Below are 23,087 nucleotides of genomic sequence, written 5' to 3'. Positions count from 1 at the left end.
CCATTTTGAGGCAAAGTCACACAAGGTGCCTTAGTCTTCAGGAGGACTGAGTGACTCATTAAAGTGGAACTAATTAAAAGCGGGGTTGAGACGCTCCCAAAAGCAGGAGGGAGCATTTAAATGGCGCCCTGGAGAAACAAATATTTAGCATTTCATTAAAGGGAAGAACAAGGAGGGAAGGAGGGAGTCGTACTGCCCACCCGTATTAAAACCAGTTAAATGTAGCTGGGAGAGGAGGCCTTAAAACATGTCTTGTCCAAGTGTGTGTGGTGTGTGTTCATGCTTGTGTTGTTTGTGTGTATTTGTTTGGCGATTGCCCACACTTTTTTAATTACAGACGGGCGATTAGAGAGGACACCTGAAGCGAGGAAGAGAGTGGAGGGTCCTGATGTTTTCGTGGCGCTGCCTCTACACTTACCAAAATGCCTAAATGTTAGCGTACCACGGGGAAATGTCAAGAGGCAACTTCCATTATGCAAGGAAGGGCGCTGTGAGGCCCGTGTGACCAACACATCACCGCCGCCACGACCCAGGGCTAATAAACAGCTAATATACAGAGTAATATACAGCTATGTTTGTTCAACGTTATAGAAACGCTGCAAAAACTGCTACATTGCAGACACCACAAACCGTTTGTAGGTTGTATAATTCATCATCACTACCCTGAAACAGGCCGGATAAACAACACAATTCTAGTGTTACAAAATTAGAGACATCAGTTTAACGATTTCATCCCATGTAATTCTCCAGGTGTTAGTGATGGAAAACTAAGATACAGACAACAAAAATGCAACATGTGGCACATTCATCACATGTCCAAATCTATTGAATGGTGGTGATAGGTGGAAGGGGCTGAGGGGTGGGATTAAAGAGCTCATGTTCAGAAATGTATTATTGTTGTGTGATTGATGGATAGAAAAGTACCATGTAGATAAAATACATATGTAACACACACACACACACACACAGTTGAAGTCAGAAGTTTACATACAACTTAGCCAAATACATTTAAACTCAGTTTTTCAAAATTCTTGACATTTAATCCCAGTAAAAATTCCCTGTTTTAGGTCAGTTAGGATCACCACTTTATTTTCAGAATTTGAAATGTCAGAATAATTGTTGAGAGAATGATTTCAGCTTTTATTTCTTTCATCACATTCCCAGTGGGTCAGAAGTTCACATATACTCAATTAGCATTTGGTAGCATTGCCTTTAAATTGTTTAACTTGGGTCAAATGTTTTGGTTAGCCTTCTACAAGCTTTCCAAAATAAGTTAGGTGAATTTTGGCCCATTCCTCCTGACAGAGCTGGTGTAACTGAGTCAGGTTTGTAGGCCTCCTTGCTCACACACGCTTTTTCAGTTCTGCCCCAAAAAATTCTGTAGCATTGAGGTGCGGGCTTTGTGATGGCCACTCCAATACCTTGACTTTGCTGTCTTTAAGCCATTTTGCCACAACTTTGGAAGTGTGGATGGGGTCATTGTCCATTTGGAAGATCCATTTGTGACCAAGCTTTAACTTCCTGACTGATGTCTTGAGATGTTGCTACAAAATATCCACATAATTTTCCTGCCTCATGATGCCATCTATTTTGTGAAGTGCACCAGTCCCTCCTGCAGCAAAGCACCCCCACAACATGATGCTGCCACCCCCGTGCTTCACGGTTCGGATGGTGTTCTTCAGCTTGCGAGCATCCCCCTTTTTCCTCCAAACATAACGATGGTCATTATGACCGAACAGTTCTATTTTTGTTTCATCAGACCAGAGGACATTCATCCAAAAAGCAGTAAGGCAGTCAGTAAGGCAGGCAGTGCAGGGTTTGTGTTCCCTCTCTTTTGCAGTCTGCATACCCAAGCATGTGTTAACCAGCAGTAATGCAATTCACAATGTCATCCCTCATTACACTCCCCACAACAATGTGTGCTCCCCTTCTCCACCTTAACTTCCTATCCCCAACATCACCCAACAGCAAACTGGGGGGAGAAGGTGTGGGGGGTGCGTTCTTTCTGCACGGGCAGACCAAGAGCAGCGGCAAACCTGCCCCAGAGGACCTCGGCTATAAGAGCCTGCAGGAATCCCGCGGATGACTGGAGAAGGGCGAGTGGTGGGCCAAGGACACAGTCAAACAGACAACTGCACGCACTCACAGCCACACAAACACACATAAAACAACACACACTCCACAGGCAGTGAGGGCTGAGAGTTGCAGAGCTGACAGAATGCTGCAGCCTAGTCTGAATGAGGAGGAGAGATGGGGATATACACACAGTTCTCCCTCCACCTTTCTTTCTGGCGCCGCGGGGTACCAGGGGGCCAAGCCTGTCGCCTGCAGAAGAGAGCCACGTCCCTGGGGGAGTGGAGTGTGTGTGTGTGTGTATACTTTGTGTGTGTGTGAGTGAGAGAGAATGCAGGTCTAATTATGTGTATGTTCATAATGTGCGTGCATGTGAGTCTCTCTGTGTTCGTGTGTGTGTGTGTGTGTGTGTGTGTGTCTGTGTGTGTATGTGTGTGTGTGTGTGTGTGAGCGCAGGGCAGGGCAGAGAATCAGATTATATAACATGTTAGCGGTATGAAATGTCCTCTGTCAGCTCTTAGCCTTTGTGTTGTGGGAGATGGATGTTGTGCACACACTGTTGAGGAAGAGTAAAGAGGGCAGGGGCACTCAGTCAGTATAGACACACAATGTATATTCACCTGCACACACACAGCTACCACACAATAGGGAACTAAATGTGGAAGACAATGTCCTCTTCCTCATCATGCCAACAGCGCTGGGTCTCCTACAGGTCACATCCCCCATTGTGTCCACCAGTCAAGGCACTGGAAAGAGCCCTTTACACACACTCTGTGTCCCCCTGTCACCGACAACACACACACAGCCTTGGGGTAGATGGTTCGACTACTACATGACTAGGGTTATTTCTGTGGTGTGTACCTGTGATTACCCACAGAAGGAGGGGTGCCCTGAAACCACACCACTCACAATAGGGCCATCTATTGCAAAGGGATTACTGTAGCGCAACAGCATTGCTCCTATGGGATAGCATGTGACCATGTCGCTGCGCCACACACATCACAAACAGAGCCTGCTTACAGACCTCAGCATATAAACAGCCCATGTATTCCGACTGCGCAGGGCTAACGCCTGAGGGGCCAAAGGCATTTCATTAACGAAGAGTCGCAGCCCTTCTCAAATAGCCTTTCAACCACAACAAAGACATATGGCTGGGGTGGGATAGGAAGCTATGTTATGTGTACGTTTCATGTTTTATGGGGTTGGCCATTGTGCTAATGAGCAGCCGGCCTATAACGGAAACCAGATAACAGTGTAATTAATCATTCATAAAACTAATGTCTTTAACTACCTTGGGATTATTATTAAACGTAATGTCTTTGACCACTTTGGGATTATTATTACAAATAATGTCTGACTACTTTGGGATCATTATTAAAACTAATGTCTTTGACTACTTTGGGATTATTATTAAACCTAATGTCTGACTACTTTGGGATTATTATTAAAACTAATGTCTTTGACTACTTTGGGATTATTATTAAAACTAATGTCTGACTACTTTGGGATCATTATTAAAACTAATGTCTTTGACTACTTTGGGATCATTATTAAAACTAATGTTTTTGACTACTTTGGGATTATTATTAAAACTAACGTCTGACTACTTTGGGATTATTATTAAAACTAACGTCTTTGACTACTTTGGGATCATTATTAAAACTAATGACTAGTTTGGGATTATTATTAAAACTAATGTCTTTGACTACTTTGGGATTATTATTAAAACTAATGTCTTTGACTACTTAAAACTAACGTCTGACTACTTTGGGATTATTATTAAAACTAATGTACTTTGTGATTATTATTAAAACGAATGTCTTTTAATACTTTGGGATTATTATTAAAACTAATGTCTTTGACTACTTTGGGATTATTATTAAAACTAACGTCTGACTACTTTGGGATTATTATTAAAACTAATGTCTTTGACTACTTTGGGATTATAATTAAACCAATTGTCTTTGACTACTTTGGGATCATTATTAAACTAATGTCACTACTTTGGGATTATTATTAAACCTAATGTCTGACTACTTTGGGATTATTATTAAAACTAATGTCTTTGACTACTTTGGGATTATTATTAAACCTAATGTCTGACTACTTTGGGATTATTATTAAAACTAATGTCTTTGACTACTTTATTATTATTAAAACTAATGTCTGACTATGGGATCATTATTAAAACTAATGTCTTTGACTACTTTGGGATCATTATTAAAACTAATGTTTTTGACTACTTTGGGATTATTATTAAAACTAACGTCTGACTACTTTGGGATTATTATTTAAACTAATGTCTGACTACTTTGGGATTATTATTAAACCTAATGTCTGACTACTTTGGGATTATTATTAAAACTAATGTCTTTGACTACTTTGGGATTATTATTAAACCTAATGTCTGACTACCTTTGTGTCAAAGTCAGTGTTTTCCCTACTATCGCTTGCATTGTTTCATCAGTGTTTTCCCTACTATCGCTTGCATTGTTTCATCAGTGTTTTCCCTACTATCGCTTGCATTGTTTCATCAGTGTTTTCCCTACTATTGCTTGCATTGTTTCATCAGTGTTTTCCCTACTATCGCTTGCATTGTTTCATCAGTGTTTTCCCTACTATCGCTTGCATTGTTTCATCAGTGTTTTCCCTACTATCGCTTGCATTGTTTCATCAGTGTTTTCCCTACTATCGCTTGCATTGTTTCATCAGTGTTTTCCCTACTATCGCTTGCATTGTTTCATCAGTGTTTTCCCTACTATCGCTTGCATTGTTTCCGGAGAGATTCTGAGAAGATAAAAAAAATGGCATCCCGTCTTGACCAAAACAATCTAGCGGAAACACTGAAGACTAGTTTTTACTTCCAACCTTCCTCAAAGCCTCACTCCCAGTACAGTAGACCCAATGAAACCTGTGTCCCTGACACAGCACCCTCCATAGCCCTGCATTATTCAAAGCAACCAGGAAGCACACACAGGATGTTAAAGAGGATGTCTTCCTTCATATCCCCCTCATACTTCAGTGTATGTTTACACAGAGAGAAAAGCAAGAGTACAAACGATGGCAGTGGCACACACTCATTCATTTAAGATGAGGGGCTTAGCAGTTGAGGCAGAGTTCGCGCTATAGCGAAAGGTAAAGAGCTTTCTTGTGTCTATTCAAAGTTCACTGGTTATGACAGATTGTTTTGATACCGCTCCAGGAATCACTCGGCATCGCAATGCAAACAAGCTGCCAGAGCCCAGCGCTTGAGAAATGATGCGAGGGGGAATGTATTACACAATGTAGAGTTCTACTTTCTATCATCATATTACCCCTCGCTCTAATCCACCGCAGACGGACGCAAACTGAAAGAATTAGCCAAATGTGGAGTCCGGTGACGCAGAAACAATGTCCCACCACTTTGTTGTTGTTGTGTTCTGTGGGAAACACTACGTGCTGTTGGATAGCATGTTGACATCATCTCAAATGTCATGGTTTACATGTTTCAGTTGGGTTTAATGATTCTCTGACAGGATGTTTCACACATCTACCACTTCAACAGTGCCATGTCAGCAGTGTCTTTGTAGAGGATGTCCATTTGGACCCAATCAATGATCTTCCTGTTGTTGCTGGGTAGAGTTGGGACGGCCATTTTGGGTCAATAACACAGGTGCTCCTGCCTAGTCATCAGACTGACAGGAGAGAGGATGAGCCGGTCAACTTCCACTCATGCTCAGACTCCAACATCAGCTCACCCACTTGATTCAACCAACAGGGTTTATGTGAAAGGTTATAGGTTGCTTTGGAAATTAAAACCAGAGGTTTGGTGAGGCGCTGTGTGAATAGCCCAACAGCCTCTGTGGCTGCTTCCAGTGGCTCTCAATGTGCTTTCCAGGTATTTGGTGTGAAGGGGGGGTGTCTAATTGGATAACTCTTTCTTTTATTCTCTGTGTCGCTGCCGTGGCTCCTGTCTGACACCGACTGCCCTCCATTTGTTAAATAAGCAGGTAACAATGACAACGGTGAGAAGTGATGACCGTAATGGTCATATATATATATAATCACTTGTCTACCCTGAGACGCAATTAGTCTCAATTCTTCACACTGCCTAATGACATTTGGTATGAAAAAAATGATAATGATTTCACATCCGTGCCGAGCGTCTTCACAACGCTAACGGAAAGAGACCTGGGTCTGAATAAAATGGCTGAAGTAAAAAGTAATAACTTGCCGGCTGAGCGAGAGAGAGGGATTTACGTTAAAAGGGGAGCTAAATTGAAGAAGGAGCACCTGAAATTTCCAGCAGATTGGCTCTCGAATTCGCTCATTAGTTCACCAACGACTCCAAATGAGCTGTTTAATAATAATCCCCAGTGCGATTTTGAGGTATCGTGGTGATTGCAATAGGACCTCCCTCCGAGGGAGAAAAAGAAAGCAGAACGCATGAACACTGCTTTGAGGAAGGTACTAATAGATGGATAGAGACGGCCTGTTCCTTGGAAGAGTAACAACAAGATTCCTTGTATGTAACGGTACGCCCTCTATACAGGTCATCTTTAATTACCACATGATACAGCCTAGTTATGTTGATTCCATGTAAATCCCCTTGACTGACAAAACAGCCAGACAAGTATGTTTTCCATAGTAACACCAATAAATGGTAATAAGGCTAGGGGAAGAGATGCTATCACTAGCCTAATCCAGAGTATTGAATATAGTAAACCAAGGTACACTTCCTCCAGCATGTGCTCAGGAAGACGACAGGCATATTAGGTTCACTAAAACCCCAATTCTCTTGATTCATTCTCTGCTTGTTCTTGTTTAGCCAGGTGTGTAATGTGCTGACTGTGGATCAGCCTGTGCAGATAGGGCCATGGGGAGATCTCCAAAGTTTTGGGGCTATTTCTGACAACACTTCTAAAAAAATAATACGTAATTGACAACCTATAGAGAGGAAGAAATGGGATGATTTTTGATTACGTGGAAACGTTTTGGCTTATGAAGCAAGCCACTTGACCCTTTGTGTGACTCAGTGTTGGTAATGGTGAGCAAGAGTTAAGATTGCTGCGTACCAACAACAATCAGGACATGCTTACAGTGCTTGTCGGCCAAACATGGGACATGTTAACGTTGATTTCCCTAACATTACCAGAGACGCTCTGGCTAGTAGCTCTGGGTATTCAAACAGCCCCTGAGGCGGTGGAACATTAGTCAGTCTCTCCTAACGCTTGGATTCCTCCCAAAAACCCAGCTGAAACAGGATTATGTACTTCAATCAGTCGTCCTCAAGGACGCGGTTTGGGAGGAGATCCAACGTCAAACCCGGGGTACTTTTAAATTCTCAGACAGACGGATGCATGTTGACGGACGGATGTGAAACGAGACAGTACAGCGGTCGGCCAAGCTTTACCTCCCCAGGGATTCTGCTGTTCTTAAAACGGGCAATGCAGGTGCCAGAGACTCTCAAAATGGTATTCACACGAAACAGTACAGCCGACAACGCAGCCCATCTCACCCTAGCATCCCACTGTCAGATGAAGGAAGGAAGTTCAGGGGAATAAGGTCATGACTGCATTTGTGAAAAATCATGATTCCAGTTAATTAGAGGTATTACGAGGATGATTAAGGAGAGAAGGAGGGAGGGAGAGAAGGAGCGAAGACTGGGGAAAGATGAGAGAACAAAGGGAGGATGGATGGGGAGTGGTCTCTGTAGAAGGCAGAAAAAAGGGACTAAGATAGGGGGATCACCAGGAAGGTCATATAATCTTGCTCGTCCCTCCTCCTCTCTCTCGCTCTCTGAAGGCCTATCAGAGGAAGCTAATCTCTTTCACTACCGGGTAATTACAGCAGAAAACCACTTGCTCAACAGAAACAGGGGCTCTGGTTTTATCAAGGACCCATTCTTGATTTACTTCTTCATAATTAGGCCGCTCCAATTATCAGTGTGTTCGTTTTCTCCTCTATCACAGCCTACTGGCTGGGTGTGCTGAGGCAGGGGGCAGGGGGGGGGGCTCCTATAGAGGAGTCAAACATTGACAAGAGCCAGAATTGCAAGTCAACAACAACTAAGGAGGACAATGAAACCCACTGGGCTGCATAGCAACAACAACAAAAAGAGAGCTTTGGTATTCTGAACAGATTGTTATTTTCTCCCAGTCTCTCTTCATTTCAGAACACTTTCATTTTTGTGTTTGTGTGAGTGTTCTTGTGATTGTCCCTAGAGGTGCACCACCACCCTCCGGTGCCCTCGTAACTCGTAAAACTAGGCCTGAATAGATTTTTTTTGTTGCTCCGTTCCACTTTGAGCGGAATTGTTACTGTACAAAACCCACCGCCCCTCTCGCTCTCCCAGCATGTGAATAGTGGGAGTGTAACACAAACAAATGCAATGGCACTTGTTCGGCAGCAGGATACAGGCAGTGTTTCAGCAGACCTTGTTAACAGTGATGCTTCGTAAGCAGGAATCAGATTCTTCCACCATCCAGAGAGAAGTCCCGGTACACAAGAATGCTTTCACAAAACAAACAAGAGACGGCATTAAAATGGGCCGGGGCATAGGAATAAAATGAGTAGTGCTTTGTTAAAACAACGTAACACTAATTATAGGCTGATTGGCTGACATATCAGACCGTATACCACGTATAAACACTTATTTTAACTGCTATAATTCCGTTAGTAAACAGTTTATAACAGCAATAAGGCACCTCGGGGTTTGTGATATATGGCCATTATACCACGGCTAAGGGTTGTATGCAGGCACTCCGCGTTGCGTTTTGCTTCAGAACAGCCCTTGGCCGTGGTTTATTGGCCCTATACCACAAACCCCCTTGTGCTTTATTGCTTAAGTAAAAACGTGCTCCATCTATTCTCTAGACAGTGGTTAAGTCATGTTAGGGGTTTGGGGTGAAGATTAACAGTTAATTTGTCAAGGCAAGAAGCTAGAGAGACAGCTCTGACCACCACTGCACCCGCAAACTCTATCTGTAGTCTCAAAATGATGCAACCGCTCATCCAGATAGATGTGGCAGAACAGAATTAGGTATGTGGTGTGACCAGGCCCTGACCTTCCTATCTAAATGGGACACGGTTGAGCTGAGTCTTGCATAACGGAGGCAGACATCAATTTAAGAGATGCTGATCTCCGAGCCCAAATATGCTGATGGCCATAAAGATAAAAACAGAAGCAGACAACTTTGTGAGAGCTTTCATTTCAACCGCAACGACCTGCTCCCATTGGCGTCGTCGCGCAAAGAAAACCTCATATCAACGGGAGTCACTCGAGCCAAGCAGTTTAGTTTTAGGAACAACACCCACCCCCCCCCTCATGCCCCGGTCCCTGCTCCCCCAGCGGTGGAAACTTTAATGAGGGTTTCTCTGGACCCCCCAGAGTCCACTTCATTACGCCAAGCCCCCTTTCTTGTCGGGGGATACGCCTGACACAGCAACAACAATTTCTCCCATATCCACAGCCAGGGGGGTCAATAAAAAGAGAGAGAGAGGGAAGAAGAGGAAGACGAGAGTAGGATGGTACACCTAGAGAAGGACGGCCCGGCTGCACTTCAGAAGAAAGAAAAAAAGCAGAGCGCTCAGCTTTTCCTCCGCCAGGTCCCGAAGGGTTAATTATATCCACAACCCCTCCGCCTCTCGTCTGACCCCCAGGATGTACACAGCACACAAACCGTTGTCTTTCGGCTCAATGCCACTCAGGGAAACCCACTTCAGACACAATCACAGCCCTCAACAGCCTTTGAGGGCCACAACTGACGGTTAGGCCAAGTAGAGAAAGAGAGAATCTCACTGTTGCCCTCTTAACTTCTTGGATATAGGGGGCGCTATTTTAATTTTTGGATGAAAAACGTTCCTGTTTTAAACAAGATATTTTGTCACGAAAAGATGCTCGACTATGCATATAATTGACAGCTTTGGAAAGAAAACACTCTGACGTTTCCAAAACTCCAAAGATATTGTCTGTGAGTGCCACAGAACTGATGTTACAGAAAAAACCCAGATAAAAATCCGCATTTTTTTAAAACCGCCTCATGGCAATGGCTCCTTATATGGCTGTGAAGGAGCTAGGAGTCAGCTTACGTTTTCCACGTTTTCCCCAAGGTGTCTGCAGCATTGTGACGTATTTGTAGGCATATCATTGGAAGATTGACCATAAGAGACTACATCTACTAGGTGGACGCTTGGTGTCCTCCGTCGCAATTATTGCGTAATCTCCAGCTGCAGTATTTTTCCGTTTTCTTCTGATGAGAAGGCAACTGCCACCACTGATAGATTATCGAATAGATATGTGAAAAACACCTTGAGGATTGATTCTAAACAAAGTTTGCCATGTTTCTGTCGATATTATGGAGCTAATTTGGAAAAAAGCTTGGCGTTGTAAGTGACTGCATTTTCCGGTGTTTTTCTTAGCCAAACGTGATGAAAAAAACGGAGCTATTTCGTCTACACTAATAATATTTTGGGGAAAAAATGAACATTTGCTATCTAACTAAGAGTCTCGTCATTGAAAACATCCAAAGTTCTTCAAAGGTAAATTATTTTATTTGAATGCTTTTCTTGTTTTTGTGAAAATGTTGCCTGCTGAATGCTAGGCTTAATGCTATGCTAGGCTATCAATAATCTTACACAAATGCTTGTGTAGCTTTGGTTGAAAAGCATATTTTGAAAATCTGAGATGACAGTGTTGTTAACAAAAGGCTAAGCTTGTGTTTGAATATATTTATTTCATTTCATTTGCGATTTTCATGAATAGGAAACGTTGCGTTATGGTAATGAGCTTGAGGCTATGAATACGCTCCCGGATATGGGATTGCTCGACGCTAGAGGTTAAGCTCTGCTCTCAATCAGGTCAGGTCTGAAACACAAAGCCAATCTGGCCTGTACTCCTGGACAGACGATGGAGAGGGACAGACTGGTAGGGAGGCCAAAAAGAGCTCTCTCCTCACCGTCGCCTCAGCAGACAACGTGCATCCATGGCACATCGTGGGAGATTAGATTTACTTTATACTCCGGCCCCAGGTTCACTCCCTATCCCCACCACTCAGATGGATGTTTCTCATATAGTGCTGCTAGAGCCGTGATGGATTCAGAGGAAGGACAGGGACCACAGTCCCTGCTTGGCTCCAGCAGTAGATCATTCCAATGATAGGAGAAAAGCAGATGCGGCAGCTTCCCAAAGCGTTGGGCATAGCAGGGAGAGGTAGAGAAAGTGGTAGCGGGGATAGAGGACGGGGGAGACAGCTGGCCCAGGACTGAATTCATCTGGCATAATGAAAATGGAGGGAGAGATTGGGATCACTAAGAGAGAGGGCCTCCATCCATCAAAGGCCTGCGATAGGAAGGGAAAGGAGGCGTCAATGATAACGGGGGAATATGTGGCAATTCTCCTCCCCAAAGACGTAGCATCAGTCTCACCACTCTCATCATTGGCTGGCTTTCTCCATGCAACAGATGAGATTGATGTATTTGGAGGAAATTGATATAGTATGATGAAGGGGTGACAGATTTCTAACACAAGGACAGGGTCTCTAAGCCGATATTATGAAAAGCCTTTTTAACTGTGTTGCTAACCATAGCATTCATGCTAACTAGCTGTTTAAAGTTAAGACAGGAACTGAGTGATGTCAACTAGTACTGGTCTTGGTGCCCAAGTCCACTGGACATTGTGATACCAACTAGTCTTGGAGTCCCTGTCTTCTAGCTAACTACCAACTTCTCCACAAATACTAAACCTATTCCAAATTATTTCACCATCTCTTACCTCTTCAAAGTTTTGTTGTTGCCTAAATTGTTCCCACATGGACCAGATATGCATAAATAAATGTTTTAAATATAGAGACCAAGCGGACCCAAGGACTGCTAGACTCGAACAGACCCGAGGACAACTAGATCCGTTCAGTATAGACCTGGTCGGATCCAGACCCGATCCAATCTAAGTGAGGGAAGCAGCAGAAAAGCTTTAAAGATACTTTAATAACCGGAGCTGATAAAGCACAAGAGGAGAGAGCGATGTACTGCTGTATCAGGCTGTGGGGGGACTGTACTGTGAGCGAGTGACACAGGGAGCAGGGAGGATGGAGAGACAAGAGACAGCAACCAAGCCATAGTAGACTAATAGCTGTCATAGCTAGGTTATTTATCATCAAATATGATTACATAGTACCGGTCTTGACTACATCAAAACGGGAGAAGCAAGTTAAGCTAGCTAACGTTAGCTAGCTAGGCTAACTGAAGCTGCAGTGAATGAGCTTTCTAATCCTACTGTTACAAACAACAACTCCCTGCAGAATATTAAGTAGCAGCCTACCTGTTGGCTCTTGGAAGTGGTAACCTATCCTCCCCCTTTAACTTTTAATTCTGTCATTTTAATTCAATCTTCCATTGATTAGACATCTATCTTTTGCCACACACGGAGGGCTCTATGACTGTAGCCTATTGCCGATTTGATTAATCATGATTGGCTTAACAGCACCAACAAGCTACACGCTCCACTCTCGTGAAAAGCAAGAGCATCAGCATAAATACCATTTCTCTCTCTCTCTACTACACATAACCCAGACCCGTGACAATCATATCAGATCATGCCCAGACCCGTGACAATCATATCATATCAGATCATACCCAGACACGTGACAATCATATCAGATCATACCCAGACCCGTGACAATCATATCAGATCATACCCAGACCCGTGACAATCATATCAGATCATGCCCAGACCCGTGACAATCATATCAGATCATGCCCAGACACGTGACAATCATATCAGATCATACCCAGACCCGTGACAATCATATCAGATCATGCCCAGACCCGTGACAATCATATCAGATCATGCCCAGACACGTGACAATCATATCAGATCATACCCAGACCCGTGACAATCATATCAGATCATACCCAGACTCGTGACAATCATATCAGATCATAACCAGACCCGTGACAATCATATCATATCAGATCATACCCAGACCCGTGACAATCATATCAGATCATACACAGACCCGTGACAATCATATCAGATCATGCCCAGACCCGTGACAATCATATCAGATCATACCCAGACCCGTGACAATCATATCAGATCATACCCAGACCCGTGACAATCATATCAGATCATAACCAGACCCGTGACAATCATATCATATCAGATCATACCCAGACCCGTGACAATCATATCAGATCATACACAGACCCGTGACAATCATATCAGATCATGCCCAGACCCGTGACAATCATATCAGATCATACCCAGACCCGTGACAATCATATCAGACCATACCCAGACCCGTGACAATCATATCAGATCATAACTAGACCCGTGACAATCACAACAGATCATACCCAGACCCATGACAATATCAGATCATAACCAGACCTGTGACAATATCAGATCATAACCAGACCCGTGACAATCACAACAGATCATACCCAGACCCGTGACAATATCAGATCATAAGCAGACCTGTGACAATATCAGATCATACCCAGACCCGTGACAATCATATCAGATCATGCCCAGACCCGTGACAATCATATCAGATCATGCCCAGACACGTGACAATCATATCAGATCATACCCAGACCCGTGACAATCATATCAGATCATACCCAGACCCGTGACAATCATATCAGATCATACCCAGACTCGTGACAATCATATCAGAACATAACCAGACCCGTGACAATCATATCATATCATACCCAGACCCGTGACAATCATATCAGATCATACACAGACCCGTGACAATCATATCAGATCATGCCCAGACCCGTGACAATCATATCAGATCATACCCAGACCCGTGACAATCATATCGATCATGCCCAGACCCGTGACAATCATATCAGATCATACCCAGACCCGTGACAATCATATCAGATCATACCCAGACCCGTGACAATCATATCAGATCATAACCAGACCCGTGACAATCATATCATATCAGATCATACCCAGACCCGTGACAATCATATCAGATCATACACAGACCCGTGACAATCATATCAGATCATGCCCAGACCCGTGACAATCATATCAGATCATACCCAGACCCGTGACAATCATATCAGACCATACCCAGACCCGTGACAATCATATCAGATCATAACTAGACCCGTGACAATCACAACAGATCATACCCAGACCCATGACAATATCAGATCATAACCAGACCCGTGACAATATCAGATCATAACCAGACCCGTGACAATCACAACAGATCATACCCAGACCCGTGACAAAATCAGATCATAACCAGACCTGTGACAATATCAGATCATACCCAGACCCGTGACAATCATATCAGACCATACCCAGACCCGTGACAATCATATCAGATCATAACTAGACCCGTGACAATCACAACAGATCATACCCAGACCCATGACAATATCAGATCATAACCAGACCCGTGACAATATCAGATCATAACCAGACCCGTGACAATCACAACAGATCATACCCAGACCCGTGACAATATCAGATCATAACCAGACCTGTGACAATATCAGATCATACCCAGACCCGTGACAATCATATCAGATCATAACCAGACCCATGACAATCATATCAGATCATATCCAGACACGTGGATTCATTAGGAATTATGGATCTGGACCCGGGATCGGGTCTCCGGTATTCGGGTACAGGTGGATCCGTGAAGACCTCTAGTTAGGATGAGCCCTAAAGCCCATGCAAACTAAGCCTGATGCTAATGGTTAAGTGCTAACAAACAAAAGTGCCCTCAGGGCTTACAAAGATTGTTAACCCCAAAACACTAACAAACAAAACACCCTCAGGGCTAACAAAGATTGTTAACCCCAAAACACTAACAAACAAAACACCCTCAGGGCTAACAAAGATTGTTAACCCCAAAACACTAACAAACAAAACACCCTCAGGGCTAACAAAGATTGTTAACCCCAAAACACTAACAAACAAAAGTGCCCTCAGGGCTTACAAAGATTAACCCCAAAACCCAAACAAAACACTAGAATTAAAAACATGAGCTAACAAAGGAGCACACCCAGAAAACTGTTAACCCCAAAACACTAACAAACAAAACACCCTCAGGGCTAACAAAGATTGTTAACCCCAAAACACTAACAAACAAAAGTGCCCTCAGGGCTTACAAAGATTCCTAACCCCAAAACACTAGAATTAAAAACATGAGCTGGAGCACACCCAGAAAAAGTATTTTGTGTGGAGCTGCTGACTAACGAATAATAAACTATAGTAAAGAGAATCACACACTCTATATATAACCCCAAAACGCTAACAAACAAAAACACGGGGCAAACTGAGGACTTACCTTGTCTTTCCTGAGACGAGAGGCCTCCTCTCCGGATACCAGGGTCTTGTAGTAGGAGCTACGCTCGGCCGTGAAGTGGACCTTCGATAGGGCGTTCTCTACCAGCGCCACCGACAGGTTAACCCCCTCGATGTGAAGCCAGCCGATGAAGTTACCAGCCTTGTCCATACTCTCTACTTCCACCTCCACCTGCCAGAGAGAAGAGGGAGGAGACAGAAGAGGGGGGAGAAATGAGACTGGGTTAATGTACTGTATCGGGATTAGGTTTGAGATTCTATTAGAGAAAGCGCGGAGGGTGCTCTGAAGCAGGAGACACTCTCCTGTCCTTAAATAGACAGATCATTTGAGGCCCCTGAGCTCGCTATCGATCTGAGAGCCTTGAGCTCGCACGAACACAGCTGATGTGGCAGCTCTCTCACTGTCAGTTGGCCTTCGCGCTGTTTTGGTCACCGCCGCCGCGCTCATCTTTCATGCACAATTACACCCAGCGGAGACACTCAGTGGGTTAGACCTCCAAGACGACTCAGGACCCCTAGATTGATCCCATTGGTCTCTGAGCCGTGGAGGGACACCATATGAAAGGACTGGAAAAGTACTGGAATATAAAGGTCATGAAAATTAGCGTTTCAAAAAGTTAGGAAAAGAAAAGTCGGAAAGTGACTGAGCTGGAACACTAATAGACCATGATTGTTTTTTAGGGGACAGCTGAGGAACATCTCATAGTTCTTTAACAAAACACATCCATGATTAGCTGGAGCAGATCCATAATTGAATAGTATAATAATAAACCTGTTTTCCCTCTTGACTTCAGCTGACGCCAACAACAACCTTAAAAGGCCTTTAAAAGATGTTCTAATTCAGTATCGAGTCCAAACTTCATCTACCAGACTTCAATACCGTCATAGAGTGAAGTTCCCACACATTTTCAAAATCTTTTGCAATTAGTGCGAGCCAAATTGCATTCCCTGTGGTGCTAACCCTGCTGCTGACAAAGTGCCGGGTATTTAACAACATTAGCCCTTTGGAGACAATAACCAAAATCTGCCTATTCAGGAGAATTACCTATTCATTACGTTTTGTTTCATAAAGCGTGGGAGGAGAGAAAGACAAATCAATATGGCGTTGTTTTTTCCCTCCGACGGCAGAGTGGGAGAGAGAAGAGAGAGGCCAGGTGTGGAGAAGACATACTGGAGTAAGTCAAACGATTAAGACACTGGCTGCTTAGCCTCTGTGGGGCCCCGTGGGAAATCTGACGCAAATGACTTTGCCTTGCTCCTCTGTGCCTTGTATCCACAGTCAAAGTAAAAAGCTTTTTAATGAGAGCATAATCTGCACTTTGATTAAACACAATAATGACAACACGCTGCGGTGGAAACAGGGACAAACATAGGCTGTGTTTCCTGCTTTCTCCCCCAGTTCCTAGCTGGGTCTTGAGGGGGTTTGAGAGAAGGCGAGGGGGTCATGTTAAGTAGTGCTGCCTCGTGGGGGTGTTCTGAGGCTTTCTGACCTGTCTAGGCATGCTTGGTTAAATGGGGTTAGATGTTATGTGTAAATGGATAAGTTGAAGTGTGACTGCAGGATCCCTCCCCACACTACTGCTACAGTACACTACCATGTGTCTGTCTGGTTCAGTATACACACACTGACTCAAGGTGTGTTTATGTGCCAATGTTACATCCTCAACATGGTGTTAAGAGGACAGATAGACAAGGATTGACAACGGATGACAAGTTCCTCATCTCTTCCCCCCCTCTAATTCTCCCCTCTCCCCTCCTTCCTCTCTCTTTCGCACCCTCCCCGATCTCCCTCCCTTTCTCTCCCCCCTCTCCAATTTCCCTGTCTCTCCCCCTCTCTCTTCCCTCCCCTTCTCTCCCTTCCTCCCCATTCCCACCTCTCTCTAACTGGCCTGCCAGTTATACAACCAGGCTATTATAGACACACTGCACCTCCCAGCACTTAAATGTCAAGCAGGGAGGTGAGGGGGGTGAGTGGAGGGAAGGGTCTGTAGTGAGCTGGAGCTAGCAGGGAGCAGGCAGCGCTCTCTCCTCAGACAGGCTGATGCTCATTATCCTCTCCACCCCTCACTGGGTCTTCACAAACCACAGGTCCAAAAAATGTCAGCACCCCAACGCTCGATGTCAGACAAAAATTGAGAGCGGAAATGAGTGGATGCAGGGGAGAAATGGAGAGAGGGAGAAGGAGAAATGGAGAGAGGGAGAAGGAGAAATGGAGAGAGGGAGAATGAGAAATGGAGAAGGAAAATGGAGAGAAGGAGAAATGGAGAGGAGGAGAAATGGAGAGGAGGAGAAATGGAGAGGAGGAGAAATTGAACAATGTGGGGAAAAATAAGTAGAGCAGTGGGATGTTTGGTACTAATCAGAGTAAATAGGAGTGTGTGTGTTATCCATCAGGAGCATCCTATTCACTATGGGCTGCCAAAGAAAATCACTTGCTTAATTTGAGCAATTGAGTAGATATTCAATTTCAATGTGTCAAACTGGACCGATAATACAATCCATTACATTACCATTCAGCAGCACTATTCACTACCACTAACAGAGTAAAGAGATACAGAACATACAGGTCAATAGGGAATGGAATTATGGTTCTATGGGGCCAAATATATTAGTCTCACACACACAGTTGTGGACATACACACACAATCGCTCCACACACACTTGGTAGAACACAAGAGGGAAATTGATGCCAGTTGTATTGATGGCGCGTAAAGTCGGCCACTCCTCGGCGACAGCTTAAAGCGGCTGTATTTACAATCTCAAAAAGCTTTTCTGATCATTCGCTGCACATTTCAATCTGACGGGCTGAAAGACATGCTGCTGGTTGAGACATCTTTTCTCTCCGCCACCACGACTGGGACTGACGTGGGGACATTGTAAACCTCTCTGGTGGCCACTTAGCGACGCTGGGGGAACAAACGTCTTGTTGGGCGTTAAAAGCAACGACATTAAAACGTGATAACAAGTAGATCCATTACCTGTTCATGACAACCTGAGTACATACGTCAGAGACAGACACTCGGAGGGACTCGAGAGACAGACACGGGACTCGGAGAGAGAGAGACAGACACGGGACTCGGAGAGAGAGAGACAGACACGGGACTCGGAGCACGGGACTCGGAGAGAGAGAGGCAGACACGGGACTCGGAGACGGGAGAGAGAGAGAGAGAGAGAGAGAGAGAGAGAGAGAGAGAGAGAGAGAGAGAGAGAGAGAGAGAGACGGGACTCAGAGAGAGAGAGAGGAGAGAGAGACTGAGAGAGAGAGAGAGAGAGAGAGATAGTCAGAGAGAGAGAGAGAGAGAGAGACTCAGAGAGAGAGAGAGAGAGAGAGAGAAGAGAGAGAGAGAGAGAGTGGGGGAGAGAGAGAGAAATAGAGAGAGAGAGAGCGCACAAGAGAGAGAGAGAGAGAGATAGTAGGAAAGAGAGAGAGATAGTAGGAAAGAGAGAGAGAGAGAGAGAGAGAGAGAGAGAGAGAGAGAGATAGAAGAGAGAAGGTGTGAGAGAAAGAGACAGTGGGGAGAGGGCGAGATAGTAAAGAGGGCGAGATAGTAAAGAGGGCGAGATAGTAAAGAGGGCGGGATAGTAAAGAGGGCGAGGATAGTAAAGAGGACGAGATAGTAAAGAGGGCGGGATAGTAAAGAGGGCGAGATAGTAAAGAGGACGAGATAGTAAAGAGGGCGAGATAGTAAAGAGGGCGGGATAGTAAAGAGGACGGGATAGTAAAGAGGGCGAGATAGTAAAGAGGGCGGGATAGTAAAGAGGACGAGATAGTAAAGAGGACAAAGAGGGAGAGGTATAGAAGAGGGAGAGATAGTAAAGAGGGAGAGGTATAGAAGAGGGAGAGGTATAGAAGAGTGAGAGGTATAGAAGAGGGAGGGATAGTAAAGAGGGCGAGATAGTAAAGAGGGCGGGATAGTAAAGAGGACGAGATAGTAAAGAGGGCGGGATAGTAAAGAGGGCGAGATAGTAAAGAGGGCGGGATAGTAAAGAGGGCGGGATAGTAAAGAGGGCGGGATAGTAAAGAGGGCGAGATAGTATAGAAGGAGAGGTATAGAAGGAGAGGTATAGAAGGAGAGGTATAGGAGGTATAGAAGGAGAGGTATAGAAGGAGAGGTATAGAAGGAGAGGTATAGAAGAGTGAGAGGTATAGAAGAGGGAGAGGTATAGAAGAGTGAGAGGTATAGAAGAGGGAGAGATAGTATAGAAGGAGAGGTATAGAAGGAGAGGTATAGAAGGAGAGGTATAGAAGGAGAGGTATAGAAGGAGAGGTATAGAAGAGGGAGAGGTATAGAAGAGGGAGAGGTATAGAAGAGGGAGAGGTATAGAAGAGTGAGAGGTATAGAAGAGTGAGAGGTATAGAAGAGGGAGAGATAGTATAGAAGGAGAGGTATAGAAGGAGAGGTATAGAAGGAGAGTATAGAAGAGGGAGAGGTATAGAAGAGTGAGAGGTATAGAAGAGGGAGATGTATAGAAGAGTGAGAGGTATAGAAGAGGGAGAGGTATAGAAGAGGGAGAGGTACAGAAGAGGGAGAGGTATAGAAGAGGGAGAGGTATAGAAGAGGGAGAGGTATAGAAGAGGGAGAGGTATAGAAGAGGGAGATGTATAGAAGAGTGAGAGGTATAGAAGAGGGAGAGGTATAGAAGAGTGAGAGGTATAGAAGAGGGAGAGGTATAGAAGAGGGAGAGGTATAGAAGAGGGAGAGGTATAGAAGAGTGAGAGGTATAGAAGAGTGAGAAGGTGAGAGGTATAGAAGAGTGAGAGGTATAGAAGAGTGAGAGGTATAGAAGAGTGAGAGGTATAGAAGAGTGAGAGGTATAGAAGAGTGAGAGGTATAGGTAAGAGGGAGAGGTATAGAAGAGTGAGAGGTATAGAAGAGTGAGAGGTGAGAGGTATAGAAGAGGGAGAGGTATAGAAGAGGGAGAGGTATAGAAGAGGGAGAGATAGAGAGAGGGAGAGGTATAGAAGAGTGAGAGGTATAGAAGAGGGAGAGGTATAGAAGAGGGAGAGATAGTAAAGAGGGAGAGGTATAGAAGAGAGGAGAGATGAGAGGTATAGAAGAGGGAGAGATAGTAAAGAGGGAGAGGTATAGAAGAGGTGAGAGGTATAGAAGAGGGGAGAGGTATAGAAGAGTGAGAGGTATAGAAGAGGGAGAGATAGTAAAGAGGGAGAGGTATAGAAGAGTGAGAGGTATAGAAGAGGAAGAGGTATAGAAGAGTGAGAGGTATAGAAGAGGGAGAGATAGTAAAGAGGGAGAGGTATAGAAGAGAGAAGCTGTGAGAGAAAGGGAAAGAGATGAAGGACAAAGGGAAAATGGGGCGTATTAAGAAAGCTTTGTAGGGGGGACTGAGTGGACAAGTACACACACACACGGGAGTACACACACACAGTTTCCTTCACTGCAGGACTGATTAGTGTGCCTATCTGCTGGACCACATATAGAACTACAGGAGGCATAATGGAAGGGACATTTGCTCGCCACTTGACAACAGCACAAATACTAAAATAATGGCAGCAGAGCTTTGTGAAGCCTAATGGTCAGAAATGATCCTACTGAGCAACATGAATAATACTGGGCTACGGAATCACATTACACACTAATGGACAAGCTGATGGGCTGCAACACACCTGTGTAAACGCATGTACACACATCTCATTATCTCCTGCTACAGCTCAATACCTGGTTGTTTTGTCACCTTCTCGCTGGCAAAGACCATGTCTTACCTATCGCCTGCATACCAACACCATGGAACGGGCTGGCTGTGTACTGAGTGGCTGTGGGCTGACTAAAGCATCATGCCTGGCACAGTGTTTCTAGGGCCACTCAGGGGCCCCCCAGCAGAGGTGATAATGTGGCCCATTGATTACCGTGGGCCTTTCACCGCTCGGGGACTACCCTGAAAAACAGACGAGGCCCAAGCAAGCATGCACCTGCCTGGGCTTGTTCTCTCTCTCTCTCTGAGGTAACAGACTGCATTCACACCCCCGGAGCTCTGGAGCTGATCTGAGCTGTGGTGGCTGATTGGCAGCCCACGCGAACCACTTTAGTTTCCCGTCCAAAGTAAATACGCTCACAATGGAGGGCTAGGGGTGGGGAGGGGCGACTGCTTTAGAGCAGAGCCCAGATGGCTCCCAGTGGAGGGCTTGAAGGAGCCAAAATGGCTCCCGTCGGAACACAAATGTAGCTCCGTAATCTCCTAAACGCTGGGATTGTAAACAGGTGTTCAAAACAAAAAAACAACACAAAACAAGAGAGTGGAACTCATTGTTTAAGACTACAAAGACTACAAAAGACCAATCCTTTTTGGAGTCCATTGAAGAGGAGGGCTTAGAAGGACTTTTAGCTGATCAACTACTACAGACTTAACTCACTAGTCGCTAATTCACTTGGCTGTTTCAAAGGGTGGGATTAGATGGTTAAGATGTCACCAAAGGGCCACACTTCTCATACAAAAAAGTCCCCCGGGTTTGAAATTAAACCCTAACGCCTTTTGATAAGCTCTCACGATCGTTTGAGAAGTCGACTGAGCCGGGACCTCGATTTAACGTCGTCCCCACCTGGGAATCAGGAGACAGAGAGATACTCTCACTTCCTGGTGTCTTCAATCACCAGTGACTATCTCTCACACACTTTAAATCTGCTTTTTTACGGCACTGTCCAATTACCAGGCCTCGTTCTGCTGCGTATAACGCAGAGCTGCAGAAGTCAAAGAGCTGCCGGTGGTCGTAAAACACAGGAGAGAGGGGATCTGATGCTTCTCAGGTTAGATTCTGATTGTCACTGTTGTCTGTCTCTCTGTGTGCGTGTGCGTGTCTGTGTGCATGTCTGTCTGCCTGTCTGTGCGTCTGTCTGCGTGCGCATCTGTCTGCGCGCACCTCTCTGTGTGTGCGCGAGTGCCTGTCAGTCTGTGTGCGCGCGAGTGCCTGTCAGTCTGTGTGTGTTCGTGTGTCTGTGTCTATCTGTCTGTGTGCGTGTGTCTGTGTCTATCTGTCTGTGTGCGTGTGTCTGTGTCTATCTGTCTGTGTGCGTGTGTCTGTGTCTATCTGTCCGTGTGCGTGTGTCTGTGTCTATCTGTCCGTGTGCGTGTGTCTGTGTCTATCTGTCCGTGTGCGTGTGTCTGTGTCTATCCGTCCGTGTGTGTGTGTGTATATCTCTGTCTGCCTGGGTCTCTCCGTCTGTCTGCCTGGGTCTCTCCGTCTGTCTGCCTGGGTCTCTCCGTCTGTCTGCCTGGGTCTCTCCGTCTGTCTGCCTGGGTCTCTCCGTCTGTCTGCCTGGGTCTCTCCGTCTGTCTGCCTGGGTCTCTCCGTCTGTCTGCCTGGGTCTCTCCGTCTGTCTGCCTGGGTCTCTCCGTCTGTCTGCCTGAGTCTCTCCGTCTGTCTGCCTGAGTCTCCGTCTGTCTGCCTGAGTCTCCGTCTGTCTGCCTGAGTCTCCGTCTGTCTGTCTGGGTCTCCGTCTGTCTCTGGGTCTGTCTGTCTGTCTGGGTCTTCGTCTGTCTGTCTGTCTGTGTGGGTCTGTCTGTCTGTCTGTCTGTCTGGGTCTGTCTGTCTGTCTGTCTGTCTGTCTGTCTGGGTCTGTCTGTCTGTCTGGGTCTCTGTCTGGGTCTCTGTCTGGGTCTCTGTCTGGGTCTCTGTCTGGGTCTCTGTCTGGGTCTCTGTCTGTCTGGGTCTCCGTCTGTCTGTCTGTCTGCCTGGGTC

General features: G+C 45.2%; 1 protein-coding gene across 1 annotated transcript in view; it reads right to left on the bottom strand.

Annotated features, from left to right (window-relative positions):
- LOC139378428 (staphylococcal nuclease domain-containing protein 1) overlaps positions 1 to 23,087 on the bottom strand; it is a gene marked incomplete at its 5' end in the record, with an annotated part of 274,769 nt that overhangs the window by 94,709 nt on the left and 156,973 nt on the right. The window contains 1 exon segment of the mRNA XM_071120595.1: positions 15,378 to 15,566. Coding sequence (XP_070976696.1) covers positions 15,378 to 15,566 — 189 coding nt within the window.

The sequence above is a fragment of the Oncorhynchus clarkii genome, chromosome 21 (genome assembly GCF_045791955.1).
Source record: "Oncorhynchus clarkii lewisi isolate Uvic-CL-2024 chromosome 21, UVic_Ocla_1.0, whole genome shotgun sequence".
NCBI classification, from domain to species: domain Eukaryota; kingdom Metazoa; phylum Chordata; class Actinopteri; order Salmoniformes; family Salmonidae; genus Oncorhynchus; species Oncorhynchus clarkii.
Note: the sequence above shows the minus strand (reverse complement) of the source record. Positions and strands in the feature narration are given on the sequence as shown.